The sequence below is a fragment of the Venturia canescens genome, chromosome 7, assembly GCF_019457755.1.
Source record: "Venturia canescens isolate UGA chromosome 7, ASM1945775v1, whole genome shotgun sequence".
NCBI classification, from domain to species: Eukaryota; Metazoa; Arthropoda; class Insecta; order Hymenoptera; family Ichneumonidae; genus Venturia; species Venturia canescens.
The window spans coordinates 16,562,291-16,577,233 of NC_057427.1; the positions used below are offsets into that span (position 1 = coordinate 16,562,291).

Below are 14,943 nucleotides of genomic sequence, written 5' to 3' on the forward strand. Positions count from 1 at the left end.
TGTTGTTACTTTTGTAATTGTTGTCACAGAATTGTCACAATTATTAATTTTTTCCTTTCTGTGTTGTTCCTTTTTATTATTGTTGTTGTTGTTGTTGTTGTTGTTGTTATTGTTGTCGTCGTTGGTGGTGTTAATGCTGCTGCTGTTGTTACTGCGTATTTACAACTCTTCCTTGACAGCCTTGGGTTTACCCTTGCGGTCGTAACCCTTGAGTTCTTCGGTCGCATGCTTAGCGATGTATTTGATGAAATCGTCGAGTTGACGTTGACCCTCGTACTTGACTGGGCTGTCCTTGGAATCCTTAGGGAGCCAGAACAAGGTAGGGAAACCACGAACCTCGAACTGTGAGGGTACGTCGTTTGCCGTTGCGTCCATCTTCACAATTTCGACATCTTCGTCGGCCATTTTATCGCCAAGCTCGTCGAAAATCGGTGCCAATTGTTTGCAATGTCCACACCAGGGCGCGTAGAATTCGATGAGTGTATCTTTGTTGTTGTTGATGGCAACTTCGTCGAAATTCTTTGCAACCGCGACCTTCACACTAGCGCTGTTATCTTCTGGAATTGGCTCAGACTTCAAGAACGGCTCGAGTTCTTCCGCCTCAAATGCCTTCAAGAATTTTTCAAAACTCTCCATCGAGAATTCGTCTTTCAATATGAATTTTCGATTCTTCGCGTCACGTGCCAATATGATCGGCTTATCGCCCTTGACAAAATCGATTCCGAAATCGTTGAGCTCATGCTGAAAATCGTCTTTGGAAGATATCGCGAACATTATGTTCGGGAAGTTCTTTGCCACTTTCATTATTCTGTTTCGCCAGTAGTTCGTTCCCTTTGCGTTTCTCGTGTAATCGACGTTGTAATATGCTACGACCAATGGATTTGTGAAGCTTTGAGAGTTGTCCCTTGTACGAACACCGGCAAGACCGAAGCTAAAAAAAAGTTATTTTATCTTCAGTATTGAACGCTGTTAAATAAATTATCGGTGAAATTCTCATTTACCGTTGATGAAATAATTACTTACTAATTCTTGGTTACAAAATCATTGACATCGGCAACCTTGTCAGGACCTTCATAGGTCAGAGTATCAGGCTCAAATTTATTCTGGAGTTTTTTCGGACGATACAGAACAATGTGATTTCTGGAAGAAAAAAAATACAAGAAAAAATTATTCAAAATTTGTTGTTCCAAAAACTAGTATCGTTGTTACAAAGATGAAATAAAAAATCACTTGAAGTTTGCTTGTTCCAAGAGAGTTTTGTCGCTGGTGTGAGCAAATCTTGCTTTTTCTCTCAACTTCTTAGCGACAGCATGGAAAGCATTGGCCAGAGGACTATTTTCCTCTGCAAAGTAACCAATGTAACTAACTTCATCCGTGTTGAGAAAGGCTTTCTTACAGTCCGGTCCCTTCAAGTGTTTAGAGGCAGGGCCTACTTGACTCTGAAATAATTATAAATTTCTTTTAAAATGCTGATACAAAATAATTCATAATTGAAGAAATATGGATTCATTCAAACTCAAAAACATGAACCAATTTCCTGAATATCCTTCACATTATTAAATATAATCTTGGAAAATAAGTAAATACTTTACCCTCATGTACTTGGCGATGCCCTCAGCTTCTCTGGGACCATTGTATTCACTGACCATTTCTCCATTGGCAAAGATCTTAAGAGTAGGGTAACCACTGACCGAATATTGCTCGCAAGTTTTTTTGCCCGCTTCGGTACAATCAATTTTGGCTAAAGTGATTTTAGGATCGTTGCCTATGAGTAATTCAGCAGCCTTGGCATACTCAGGCTTGAGATGTTTGCAGTGGCCACACCTGTGAAAGGAGAAAAAAAAAAGAAATTCTTATTTCTCAAAAATCCAAAATTTTATTCAGAAATTATTGGTTCTAGTGAAAAAAAAATCACTTGAGAGTCGAAAGAAAATAATGCTTCTTGATACATAATTTCATTCAAGTTGAACAAATATATAAAAATTTGATGCATTGAAAACTTACCAAGGAGCGTAGAACATGACAAGAACATTTTCATTGTTGTCCAATTGGGCTGAGAAATCACCGTCCGTCAATTCGAGAACATCTTCCTCGGCGGCCAAAGTTCCGGCGACCACGAGGGAGCAAATAAAAACCAGGTACTTCGCCAACATTCCCGTAGCTTTATCGTTTTTGCGTTGATGATATAAAAGTTCTTCGATACACTATCAAATTTTATAATTATGTACTTTTAGCCCCGATACTCGAGTGTTACGAGGAGGCAATGCGCTGCTGGACTTGCGAGACGTGGCTGCTGTCGCGGAAGATGATTCTATTCTATGCTCTATGAATGATATACCGGTATATGTGGCTATATACATCAAGAATCTCTATGCTCAGCGCTGTCGGACGGGGATTGGTTGATGATCACCAATGACTCAGAAATCTCGTCGTCGTTGCTCTTTTTCCCACCACCATGCACTTTCTGTGCTTTCCGTTGTACTTATGCGCAGCTGGCGCAGTGCGCAGCACAAGACTGTGACGAATGCGTAATTCGTCACCAGAGTGCGCTGATTTCTGCGCTAAGAACCGCGAATTTGCGAATTTCGTACTTTAGCATTTCATACGGATTTGATAATTTGATCATTGAAATATTAACAAATGAGAGGAACGTGACGGACTTGGGTGACTAATATATAAGTATAGCATAAACAATAACCGCTAGTCGATAAGAAATATGAACTTATTGACTAACTCATTCTTATAGTTTACATTATAATAATCTCCATACGTTGAAATGTATCGAAATAAGGCTTTCTTTGATTTCTTATATAAATAGTTCTAGTATTCCAATACGATACTTTTACCCACTTTCATCTTATAAACATTAGGCTAGGACATATCCTTCGTCACTCTTATGCTAAGGACCTAGAATAATAAGGGCATTGTGTGGTTGCGAAGCGAGCGTGTGAAACCGAAGCGTGGGTCGCGAGACCCCAGAATTCGAATGAGTGGGAGAATGAAGAACAACGTGATTGGTCCGCGTATGAGCGGAACGTACGGAGTCTGCGCGTGAGAATCAAAAGATTTGTGAGACTAAAAGTCGAACGGAATAGAATTAAGGGAGAACATTGTTGTCAGCCGAAGAGTCAAGATCCATATTTTCGTCAATATATTCATAAAACATTTAAATCTTTGTCTTGAGTTATTGAAGAGAAATTCGCAAGGCGAGTTTCAACTCCTTATCAATCGAACCCACCCAAAACTAAATCATTCGAAATAATAGTTACTATAATTCCCGCTCGGAGCGTTACAGTACACGTCTTGTGTAATAACAATAACGATTAAAATGTCACAGTTCTTACAATTATCGAATTAGTCACAATATTTGCATGTCTATTTCATGTATCTTTCACTTGCTCCACTTTAATTCAGTTCAATCACTACGTTTCGCGAGAAATTCACAAGTTCAATTTCGTATCCCACCGCGCTGCCACCAATAAAATGAGCAAGCCTTGAAGCCTCTTTGAGATTATGAAGCCAGGTTAATGAACGATGATCAGTAATCAAGGTAAATGTACGACCAAAGACATAAGGACGAAACCGTTTTACAGCGAATACTACAGCCAATAATTCCTTTTCAGTGGTGGAATAGTTCATCTCTGCGGCATTTAAGGTACGGGATGCATATGCAATCGGGAGATCTTTACCTACAGGTCCTTGGCTCAATACAGCGCCCAAGGCATATCCGGATGCGTCTGTTGTGATAACAAATGGTTGAGTAAAGTCAGGGTACTGCAATAATGGTTGAGAGCATAGAATCTTCTTTATTTCGTTAAACGAATTTTCTTGCGCCTCCACCCACTGAAATTCAGTCGTCTTTTTCAGCAATATTGTTAAAGGTTTTGTAATTGTGGCGAAATTTGGAATAAATCGTCTGTAATAACCGGCTAACCCCAAAAGCTGTTTAACATTTTTGCACGTTTTTGGACGAGGGAAATTCATTACTGCTTCGACCTTTTCCGGATCTGGTGAAATCCAGAAGCAAGATCTAATACCGAAAAATATTTTGCCTTTCCTAATTGATCTAGAATCTCAGTTATATTTGGAAGAGGGTATGTCTGTTTTCTCAAGGATTAAATCTGTCTTGAACGTGAGATGGAGTTTTAGTATTTTTCTTCGTTTCCTCATTATCTGTCAAGGTATTGTCAAAACGAAGTCCCTTTTGGTAAGCAACCCCCCACTCTGCTGCTTTCGCAAAACTCGTGGCTTCTTGAAGGGTTTTTGGATTTTTTATGCGGACTCTTAACTCAAGGTCTCCTTTCAAACCACGTAAGAAATTGACAATTGCGGACGCTCGAGCTGCGTGAATCATTCCAAATGAAATCTCTGGGGCGTTATCATGCTCAATCGCGGTGACCAGTCTATTCAAAATTTTCCGTACGCGAACCCCGTACATTTCAGCAGTCTCTTCAGTTTTCTGTGTTACGGTAGACAGCATCGCTGTGAGGTCCTGAACGTTTTCGTGAGGTGAAAATGCGGCTTTTAAGTCATTTAAAAGGTCTTCTAATGAATTGATCTCTTGGTCTTGTAACTATAGATCCGCATCGCCACGCAATCGAGATCTTATCATACGAAGCAGTAGGGGCCTTTCTCTTTCTACGATAGATTCTTGCGCGAATAAACAATCACGAGCAAATTTTGAAATCGGAATATTCTGACCATCATAAAATTGCGGTAAAAAGTCTAAAGCGGATTTGAAACTCATATGACTTCCGTTTGATTCAATTCCGGGAAAAGAGTGAGTTAGCGACGAACTCGTTGAAGGTTGAGAATTTCGGTAAAGGGGTTGGACATTCCGATCATTCGTCGAAACGACTGGTAACATAGTTCTATCATTCGACATTATGCTGGTTCGTGTGTTAGGAATCGTGTTCAATCTACCCTGTTCACCGTTTGTTGGTACCAAAGCTGACGTTAGATCTAATGGAACATTTTCCATTTGATTTGCGCTACCGTTATTATTATTCGAAGTAATATCACCATCTACACCACTTTGTGAGTTCTCTGACGGATTAGTATTGTTTCTACTCAATGGTTCTTCGTTACTCGTACTTCCATCGATATGATCGGTCATTTTAATGTTTATCTTCTCAACTGCCAATTGAATGCAATAAACGAAATGAATTTACTTTGCTCTTTGTAATTATGGCTGTCAAAATTTCATCAATTGCAAATTCGAGAGGAACGCGTTACATCAATCGACTTGGTGACTTACTACTTCAAATGATACTGTGATTTAGAGTCGAATTCGCTGCTCTTCCTCTCGTGTTCGTAATTCAGGTCTCTGCGTCGATTCGGTAGGTTTTCAGCCCAGCTATTCGTGTCTTCCTTCCTCTCGTACTGAAGTTTCAAGCCTCTGCCTCACTTGCTACGTCGTTGGTCCAGCTAGGTGTCTTCCTTCCTCTCGTACTGATGATTCAAGCCTCTGTCTCACTTTGGTACGTTGTTGATCCAGCTACGTGTCTTCCTTCCTCTCGTACTGATGCTCGTATTCTCGTTCTCTTCCCAATTCCAATAGTAGACGGTAAGCGTATTCTCCGTCTCTTTTCTTCGCGTGTGCCTACGGTCGCGTAAGGGTATTTTTACGTGGTCCTTATCTGCACCGTGAACAACCTCGGTATATATATACTCATATACCCTCTGCCTCCGGGTGAAAAACCACGCCAAAACCCTGGAGGAAGGTCGCGGCAATTCGACTTCGATAATCAGCGTTAAAATTGTTCGTATTTCTGATTCGATATCTCACTCTAATGTCCGTATGAATAACAATAACGATTAAAATGTCACAGTTCTTACAATTATCGAATTAGTCACAATATTTGCATGTCTATTTCATGTATCTTTCACTTGCTCCACTTTAATTCAGTTCAATCACTACGTTTCGCGAGAAATTTACAAGTTCAATTTCGTATCCCACCGCGCTGCCACCAATAAAATGTAACGCTCCGAGCGGGAATTATAGTAACTATTATTTCGAATGATTTAGTTTTGGGTGGGTTCGATTGATAAGGAGTTGAAACTCGCCTTGCGAATTTCTCTTCAATAACTCAAGACAAAGATTTAAATGTTTGATGAATATATTGACGAAAATATAGATCTTGACTCTTCGGCTGACAACAATGTTCTCCCCCAATTCCATTCCGTTCGACTTTTAGTCTCACAAATCTTTTGATTCTCACGCGCAGACTCCGTACGCTCCGCTCATACGCGGACCAATCACGTTGTTCTTCATTCTCCCACTCATTCGAATTCTGGGGTCTCGCGACCCACGCTTCGGTTTCACACGCTCGCTTCGCAACCACACAATGCCCTTATTATTCTAGGTCCTTAGCATAAGAGTGACGAAGGATATGTCCTAGCCTAATGTTTATAAGATGAAAGTGGGTAAAAGTATCGTATTGGAATACTAGAACTATTTATATAAGAAATCAAAGAAAGCCTTATTTCGATACATTTCAACGTATGGAGATTATTATAATGTAAACTATAAGAATGAGTTAGTCAATACGTTCATATTTCTTATCGACTAGCGGTTATTGTTTATGCTATACTTATATATTAGTCACCCAAGTCCGTCACGTTCCTCTCATTTGTTAATATTTCAATGATCAAATTATCAAATCCGTATGAAATGCTAAAGTACGAAATTCACAAATTCGCGGTTCTTAGCGCAGAAATCAGCGCACTCTGGTGACGAATTACGCATTCGTCACAGTACCGTGTATACCACGAACCCCCGTCGTCCCACGGACCACACGACATATAACTACGTTTACACGGCGGCGGCGGCGCTTTTATTCCGGTTTAGTAACATCGATGTAGAAAAAACAACCGGTATTAAAATGCGTGTGTGCAAACAACCACGGCAACAATGTGACACATTCCCTCAGTGGGAGATAGCCATTCAGGAAGAGAAGAAGAAGAAGAAGACCACGGCAACAATCTCGGTGATCGGGCACGTCCGAACCACGGTAACCGGTCCAGTTGTGGTGGTCCAGTTATTCCAATTTTACTACGTCGGGCGTTAACGTAATAATAGCAGTAATAGGATGCGTTTCATTTGGACGCTCACACGCTGTAAGCGCCCGCGCTGTTTTCAAGCGTTTCTCTTGCGGTTTCAATAAAGTCATGACAGCGATCGTGAGCGCTCATATCGCCAAAAGAAACAAAATAAGCCAACGCTTATACAAGCGCTTACACCGTGTGTGAGCGTCCAACCAAATGAAACGACGCACCCTAAATGTAAACTTCAAGTTGTATAGGAAAAGTAACCAGCGCATAACTTTTCGGAAGTATGTTTGAATTCGTACATATACATACAAAACTTCTGTGAAATTTGGCTGAATGGTTTTGAATTTCCAATTTTTTTTTTCAGTGTAATCATTTGTCGGGTTCTTGCATGTTGTCAGTGATTTTCGGATCAAAAATTAAAATCTTTGCTTGTCGAAAATGAGTAAATCATTAGAAAAATCATAAAATTCCACGGATTTTTGTTTTTCGTTTTTTTGATTAACTGTAGTTTCTACGAGAAGCGTCGAATTTGATCCAACGATCAACAAATTTTTGTGGACGTAGTCGATGTTCCTGTTAAATTCGATATACTATTTTTAAAGAATTTAAATATTCGAACTGTTGTTATTGCGTTTAAAGAACGTTTCTTAAAATGTTATTTATCATATACAACGTATATAACTCCATAGTGTTTACATATATATACATAATCAAAATTACGTTTTATATTTTCCATTTATTTTTTATAGACGCACATATTATTTCATTCTACGAGAGTACCATAAATTTAGTTTGGTCTATTTAATCATGACGACTATAATTCCCTACCCCATTAGGTATCCAAAAAGGTGTGCCAGAAAGTTATCGTATAATGGTATATACACAAATGTCGGCCACCAAATAGTTGCTTGATATAACTATTTATTGGTGCGGCGGGTCGCTATTTGCGCTAAAAATACAAGATATAGTAATATCATTCAATATGATAGTTTGTAGCGCAAATAGCGACTCCCCGAACGCGCCCTATACCATAAGATAACTTTTTGGTACTTTTTTTGAAAAATGCTACTATAGACGTTGTTACTAGGTCTGTTCGCGCTGGCTGAACTTTCTACACTTTTCTATGAGTTACGATATCACTATATATGTATAGAAAGTGCAGAAAGTTCAGCCAGCGCGAACAGACCTACTACTTTACTACTACTGACAGTGTTCTGATATTGACTGTGAGTACTGCGTCGGAACATGGCCTATAATAATACGCCTTTGGTTACAACAATTATTATTAGTGTGGTGCGGCGCCTCCTTCCCCCTCCTCGCTTCAGGTTGCCAACACTGCCGTAGTCTGGATATAGTTATGTCGTCATCGTCGTCGTCTGTTGTTGGTGGTGGATGATAAAGGATAAACAAAAGCTTGATGGTTCGTGGAAGAAATACAAAACCATCATAATATGCTCCTACATGCGTATTTACGAATCCTTTCGCACACATTTTTAAATAAATAGTTTTAATTATTTGTTTAATCGTATATGTCAATGGTGGGATTCTAAAAATTTTCAAGTTTACATTCCGTGTAGTCCGTTTTTTTTTTTCAATGAAAATGATTCGCGTTTTAAAGAAGAAAGGTAATATAAAAGAGAAAAAGATGAAAGACGTGCACGAATACTTACAGCAGCGGGGATTTATCACGCGGTAACATACACCAACGGGCCAGTAAGGCTCGGTTTCAAGAATTTGGAAATTGGAAAATTGGAGAACTCGGTTTGGAAGAGATTTTTTTTTCTCTACGAGGGTACAATATATATAGACAACTGCTACCATCGCCAAGGGTCACTGTTCTCCCTCTGTGATAATGGCGTTGACTAGAAGAGCAACACATCGCGGCAGTTGGTATACCGATTCTGGTGAGACGATTAATTTATTTTGTCGTCCATAAACGGATGAGTTGTTGTTTAACTCTTATCATTTTTTATTGTACGAGTTTTTAAAATTTTTATCAAAAAACGAAAGTTCGCGCCTCGAGTTTAGAGGATGAAGCATGGTGTATATGGAGCTCTAAAAGAGCACCATGGAGAAGCAACTATTTTCTCCTGATTCTCATTCTCATAATGATCATTATGCAGGGCACGAGTTGAGTAAACAATTGGAAGATTGGCTGAACGGAGCTGACTTGAGCCACGGACCGGCCAGGGCGATCATTGCGCCGTCAGTACATCTCGGTCTTGAAATTATTACTCTTTAATGAAAATACAATGATCAAAAATTTCAACCAATTTCAATGAAAATTTACAGTCATGCCGGGTACAGCTACTGCGGCGCTTGCTCCGGTTTTGCTTATCGGCAAATTAGTCCAGCAGTCGTGTAAGCAGAATCGCATTTCATGAAATATTAATCAACTAAAATGAGTCAAAGGAGTCATTATATCTTATAACATTTATTTATAACCGTGATAACTGCGAGTAAAAGAGAAAATTTAATTTTTAGACGTAGGATATTCATCTTGGGACCATCTCACAATGTTAGACTGCCAGGATGCGCTCTTTCCTCCGCGACTTCTTATCAAACTCCTCTGTACGACTTACCAATAGATAATCAAGGTATTTAATTTTTTTTTCTCCAAAAAATATCTAAAAGTTTGATCTATTTGAAAGTTGATTCCGAAGTTGATCCCCGAAGTTTACTCAAATGGAACGCAAGTAAATTTGTTGAATCGTTTGGCGTATTTAGGAAATCAAATAAATTTCTCTCCGTTCTCCAGGAACACTAATTTAATTGATATTACTAATTTAAACTCATAGAGCAATGTCCAACAATGAAATGATTTTGCTGTGAACTTGAATGCATTCAACATGATATGATTTCATTGGAGTTTCTGTTACGAATTATTATTTCAGTCTACAGAGATCTCGAAGAAACTGGACAGTTTGAGTGGATGGACATGAACACCGATGAGGATGAACACAGTATCGAGATGCATTTACCATTCATTGCGAAAGTTATGGAAAAGTAAGTGTTTCTCATAACATTGAAATAACACTCGTTAAACTTTTCATGCGATAGCTCAATCATCGATACTTAATTTGAGATAAGATACTTTATCAAAGGTGCATTTTTTCTTTCATAGCTTCAGGGATTCCTTCACCATTGTGCCCATTTTGGTTGGTTCATTGAGTCCAGAGAAAGAATCTATTTATGGAAGACTTTTAGCCCCGTACTTAGCAGATCCTCAGAGTTTATTCGTTATATCGTCGGACTTTTGTCACTGGGGTCAGCGTTTTCGATACACTCATTACGATCGTTCCGCCGGCCCGATCTATCGTTCCATTCAAAATCTTGATAAAATGGTATGTTCTCGTTCATTGTCGAGTAAAAGTTCGTGTTCCGAATTCTGTCCATATTTTCCGTCCAATGATGGCGGATCGTAGATGAATTTTCACGGGATTCGTGACGAAAATTTTTCACCTCAGCTCGTATTATTTTCGTTCAATCACTTTTATCCTACTTGTATTTGTTCCGATTTTTTTTGTTCACAGGGAATGGATATAATAGAAACACTCAAACCCGCGGGTTTCACAGAATATCTCAAAAAATCTGGCAATACAATATGTGGACGTCACCCTATCGGGGTACTCTTGCAGGCAAGTTCATATATGTATCGCTCCCGAAATTTTCATTCTCGTTTAATTGACGAAAACAAACCCAAACAAATGTTTATTTCAGGCGATCCAGTACATCGGAACCCGAGGAAACGGTCAACGAATGAACTTGAAGTTCTTGAAGTATGCTCAAAGTAGTCAGTGCAACAATATGAACGACAGTTCGGTCAGTTACGCAAGTGCTTCCCTCGTAGTAGAGTAGTAGAGCCAGTTGTCATTTTATTTCTTTTATATTTTGTTTTTTTTCCCCGATATATCAATTGCGCTCGTTTTATTATTAACCACCGTTAATTGACTGTTCGTTGACTGATATCGCGATATTATTGAAGATGCATTGAAGAAAGATTAAAAAATTGAGATAAACAAGGAGAAGAAGGTTGTGAAGATTTATTGAAAATAAAAGACAAACGTAATGAGATGAAAAATGATATCCGTCGATGTTGTTCAAGTGACGTATATCGTAGAGCGAGAGAATCATTCGTTATTTAACTATAAAATTGATATTTTCTCTCTTTTCTTAATAAACTCTCAATTCATGGATAGCCAACGGCGCCGCGCACGCTTACGACGTCTGTCATTAATATGTTTATTTTTTCTTCATGGTAATAATAACAACAAATAAAATTAACAATAAACAAGTGTGTTAACTGTGTAATATGAAACGGTGAAAACTTATTGAACGTTGTTATCTATTTTTGCAGTAAACATTTGGCTCGGATGAATTATGTCTATCTTCAATGAAACCCAAAAATGAAGATTTCGGAAAAACCAACATTCCTCCTTTCCTATGAAAAAAAAACAATTATTTCGGATATTATATTTTCAGTACATACATTCACTTTTTTTCATGCATTATCAGAGAGTTATATTAAACGTTCATCGCAGCTCATTATCGATCAGGCTGTTTATCAATAATAATTACATTCCATCAATGCTTTTTTTCGAATTTTCACACTGCTCAGTTGAGTCGGTTTTCTTATATTCATTGTGTTCAGCAATTTTTCCGTTTTTTTTTCAATTCCCTGTGTATTGAAAACTAATGGTCACAAAAAATGTCACGAGAAAAATATTCGGTTTTTGCACATATACTTTCTACTAACTAATAAAACAACTTTCTTAACGGTCCACGTTAGTTTTCGTGTAATTTTCAATACACTTAAAAATTTTTATTTTTTTTCATAGAGAAGGATCCTTTTTAGAAAGCTGAAAATTTGAGAGGTATTTTTCATGGTTTTTCATGATTACAAACCATAAAAAAATTGGCGTGCTGGCAAATCAATATGTGCTACCTGCGTTTTGTGTGTTTTTGCGGAAAAAGTCTTCTGATGTAATTATGATTTTAACCCATTCCTTGATTTTATCAGGTTTTTTATTCTTAAAACGATAGTCCAATCATTTGCAATTTTTTTCTACTGTTTTTGAAAAATCTATCGCTGAATCCACCATTTTGAATTGAAGAAATCTAATGTCGGATTCGTAATCAGTGAACAAAAATCCCCTACATACAGAATTGGAGAAAAATTGTAGAGTTTTTAGAATTTTACGTCCAACCTATTGGATGCACCGTTTTGAATTTTGAAAATTCAATGCCGATTTCGTGATCAGTGATCGCGAAAACTTTTGGATACTAAGTTTCCTGGGAATTGATGTGTTGTTAGCATTTGACGATCGCCATATTGGATCCGCCATTTTTTAATTTGAAAATCCATTGCTGGGTTCGTAATCAGCGATCTCAAAAGTTTCGGATAGCAATTATCATCAGAATCGGTGCAGAAAAAAAAATAGATGACAAAAAAAATATAAAGAAAATCCAAAAAGAAAAAATCCATAAAAGTCTTGCTGGTTGTAGATGATATCTTTGTGACAAACTCAACCGTACAAAACAAAGAGAGCTATTTTTTTAGATCTATCGTGGCTGGATCGAAACATTTTTTTCATTCAACCCAATAAAATATTAAATACATGATGAAAAAAAAATTTGTATAAAAGAGAAAAAATATGGAGAATAATTTTGCCGTGATAAAACAAGTTTTAGAAATATTTAAATTAAACAAAGATTCTGAAAGGATTTTTTTTCCTCCTATAGTCCCTCCTATTGGAATCGATATTTTTTGCTTCACGTTCATGAACAGTAACGAACGTGGACATCAGCTATTTTTTCATGCTTTTTTTCGAAAAGTGCAATAAAAACCCAAGATTTCAAAAAAAAATATATATATTTCGGTCCATTATTCCCAAAGTTACAAGGGTTTAAAAAAAATCAGAAGCTTTTTTGCGCAAAAACACACAAAACAGTGTGAACATATTGATTTGCCATCGCGCCAATTTTTTCGTGGTTTGTAGACAATGAAAACAAATACTTCTCAAATTTTCAGCTTTCTAAAAAGGGTCCTCTCCAATGAAAAAAAAAAAAATTTAATTTTGTTGAAAATTAACGTGGACCGTTAAGAAAGTTGTTTTATTAGAAAGTATGTGCAAAAACCGAAATTTTATTTTTTGACATTTTTTTTTGTGTAACCATTAGTTTTCAATACACAGAGAATTGGAAAAAAACGGAAAAACAAAAACTGTGAGTAAAATTGAGCAGTTAAAAATTTGAAATTATTTGTAGATATTTCAAACGACACGCCAAAGATTTATGAAGTCATTGTGAGATTGTACAAAATTGGGGTGGCCCACTTAATATTAAATACTCCATTTCTATATTATTATTATCTACGAAAAACTACCAAGAAGTTTGTTCATGAAACAAAAAATTTGATTTTTAGTCTTATGAAATTTTTTTTTTATCGATTCAACTTCAAACGGCGATAGCATCGAAACGGTAGCTCCGAGCTACTTGTTCATATCGACTTTTTTTGTAGGGGAATCGATTTTCTATAAAAACATATACTTGTGTTTTTTCTGTGATTTTTTCCTAAAGAGCTATGATACGATGATCAGAGGTCTCAATAGTTTCCTGGGTTATTCTTATGGAAAATCTTCAAACGCGATACGCCGTTCGAAATAACTTTGTGGTGAGCTCTCCTTTTGGGGATCTTTTTTTTCACCTTCATTTGACTTTCTCGGCTGAATGCAAAGGAAAAAAATATCGATTTTTTCCGCACATCCTAATATATATATATATATATGTATGCGCGGATGTTACAACAGAAAATTTATTATCGATTGATCGATTGATAAGTTATTGCGAAGCAGACTCGATCCTCCGAAGAAATTGTTTATTATTCGAGCTAATTTGCACTTGCCTGAGAATGTTAAAGGTGCACACTTCATGAATACTTGAATTATACGTTGTTGTTTTAACCGGTTGACTGGTAATATTTTTTTAGGTTTTCGTGCTGAAACTATAACGAGTCAATAAGTTACCGAAATACACAAAAATTTGTTTCTGGGCGTTTTCGAGGTTGTTGATTTCATTTCCAAACTTAGTTTTCACTTAGGTACCTCCCGAAAAGGTGAAAATGAGGGTTGAAAGTGAAAATTTCAGATTTTGCAGTGACGTGTTTTTATGTCATATTACATAAAAATTCCAAGTTTTTTTAGGATACTAGACTCTTTTATCGAAATCAAACAAAATTAAATACATAAAAACTCTCGATAAATGAGTTTAGTGCCCTGAAAAACCTTGAATTTTCATGTCATTTAGCATAAAAATTTGCAAGTGAAAAATCTGAAAAATTCACCCCCAACCCTCATTATTCACCCATTGGTAGGTAGCGAGTTTGTTTTATTTTGATGAAAGATTTTGGTACCCCTAAAAACATACGTTTCGAATGTAATATCGCATAAAAACTTTTCATCGAAAAATCAGCAAGCCAAAAATTAATCAAGTTTAGAAATGGAATCAACGACCCAGAAATCCGGTGTACACCAATTTTTATCGGAATCACGGTTAAAAAATAAAAACGTTATATCAAAATGTACACATTAGGGTGGTCGTTATTTGGGGTCAAAATTTATTTTATCCTTCCCGTCCCCTGAATCGATTCGATATACTAAAAAGCAATGCTGTAATTTTTTCAAATTTTTAAAACAATGTTTAACCCTCAACCACAGGGGTTGAAGTTTTCCGTTTAACATACATGGGATTTTCCTGTGTTTGCGGTCACTAATTTACTGCGGGCCCAAATATGTTTGTAAAATCTTGAAATTTTCAGAAATTAGTTCACAAGCATGTTGCTACACTGAAAAAATTTCCAAAACCCTTATTCGCAAAATATTGTATAACCTC

General features: G+C 37.1%; 2 protein-coding genes and 1 long non-coding RNA gene across 4 annotated transcripts; 2 read left to right on the plus strand and 1 right to left on the minus strand.

The window, feature by feature from the left end:
- Positions 1–91: 91 nt before the first annotated feature.
- ERp60 (disulfide-isomerase A3) lies at positions 92–2,308 on the minus strand. Its single transcript, XM_043424246.1, has 5 exons — positions 2,005–2,308; positions 1,593–1,824; positions 1,231–1,439; positions 1,024–1,140; positions 92–931 (listed from the first exon to the last, which is right to left on the minus strand). Exons 1-5 carry the CDS (start codon positions 2,151–2,153, stop codon positions 160–162), a joined length of 1,479 nt encoding a protein of 492 aa, XP_043280181.1. The 5' UTR covers positions 2,154–2,308; the 3' UTR covers positions 92–159.
- Positions 2,309–2,554: 246 nt separating this feature from the next.
- On the plus strand, positions 2,555–3,941 carry LOC122413727 (uncharacterized). The gene is made up of 2 exons (XR_006261606.1): positions 2,555–3,550; positions 3,624–3,941. It is a non-coding gene; the product is annotated as an uncharacterized lncRNA (long non-coding RNA).
- Positions 3,942–6,877: 2,936 nt separating this feature from the next.
- Positions 6,878–11,431, plus strand: LOC122413724 (protein MEMO1). 2 transcript variants are annotated; one of them, XM_043424274.1, is made up of 10 exons: positions 6,878–7,013; positions 8,343–8,473; positions 8,726–8,957; positions 9,177–9,258; positions 9,346–9,414; positions 9,538–9,650; positions 9,948–10,059; positions 10,178–10,397; positions 10,587–10,691; positions 10,774–11,431. In XM_043424274.1, the coding sequence occupies exons 3-10, from the start codon at positions 8,906–8,908 to the stop codon at positions 10,909–10,911; spliced, it is 891 nt and encodes a 296-aa protein (XP_043280209.1). In that variant the 5' UTR covers positions 6,878–7,013; positions 8,343–8,473; positions 8,726–8,905; the 3' UTR covers positions 10,912–11,431. The 2 variants fall into 2 exon arrangements, with proteins under 2 accessions (XP_043280209.1, XP_043280210.1); XM_043424275.1 differs by lacking the exon at positions 8,343–8,473 and having other exon boundaries at positions 6,996–7,013.
- Positions 11,432–14,943: the final 3,512 nt, after the last annotated feature.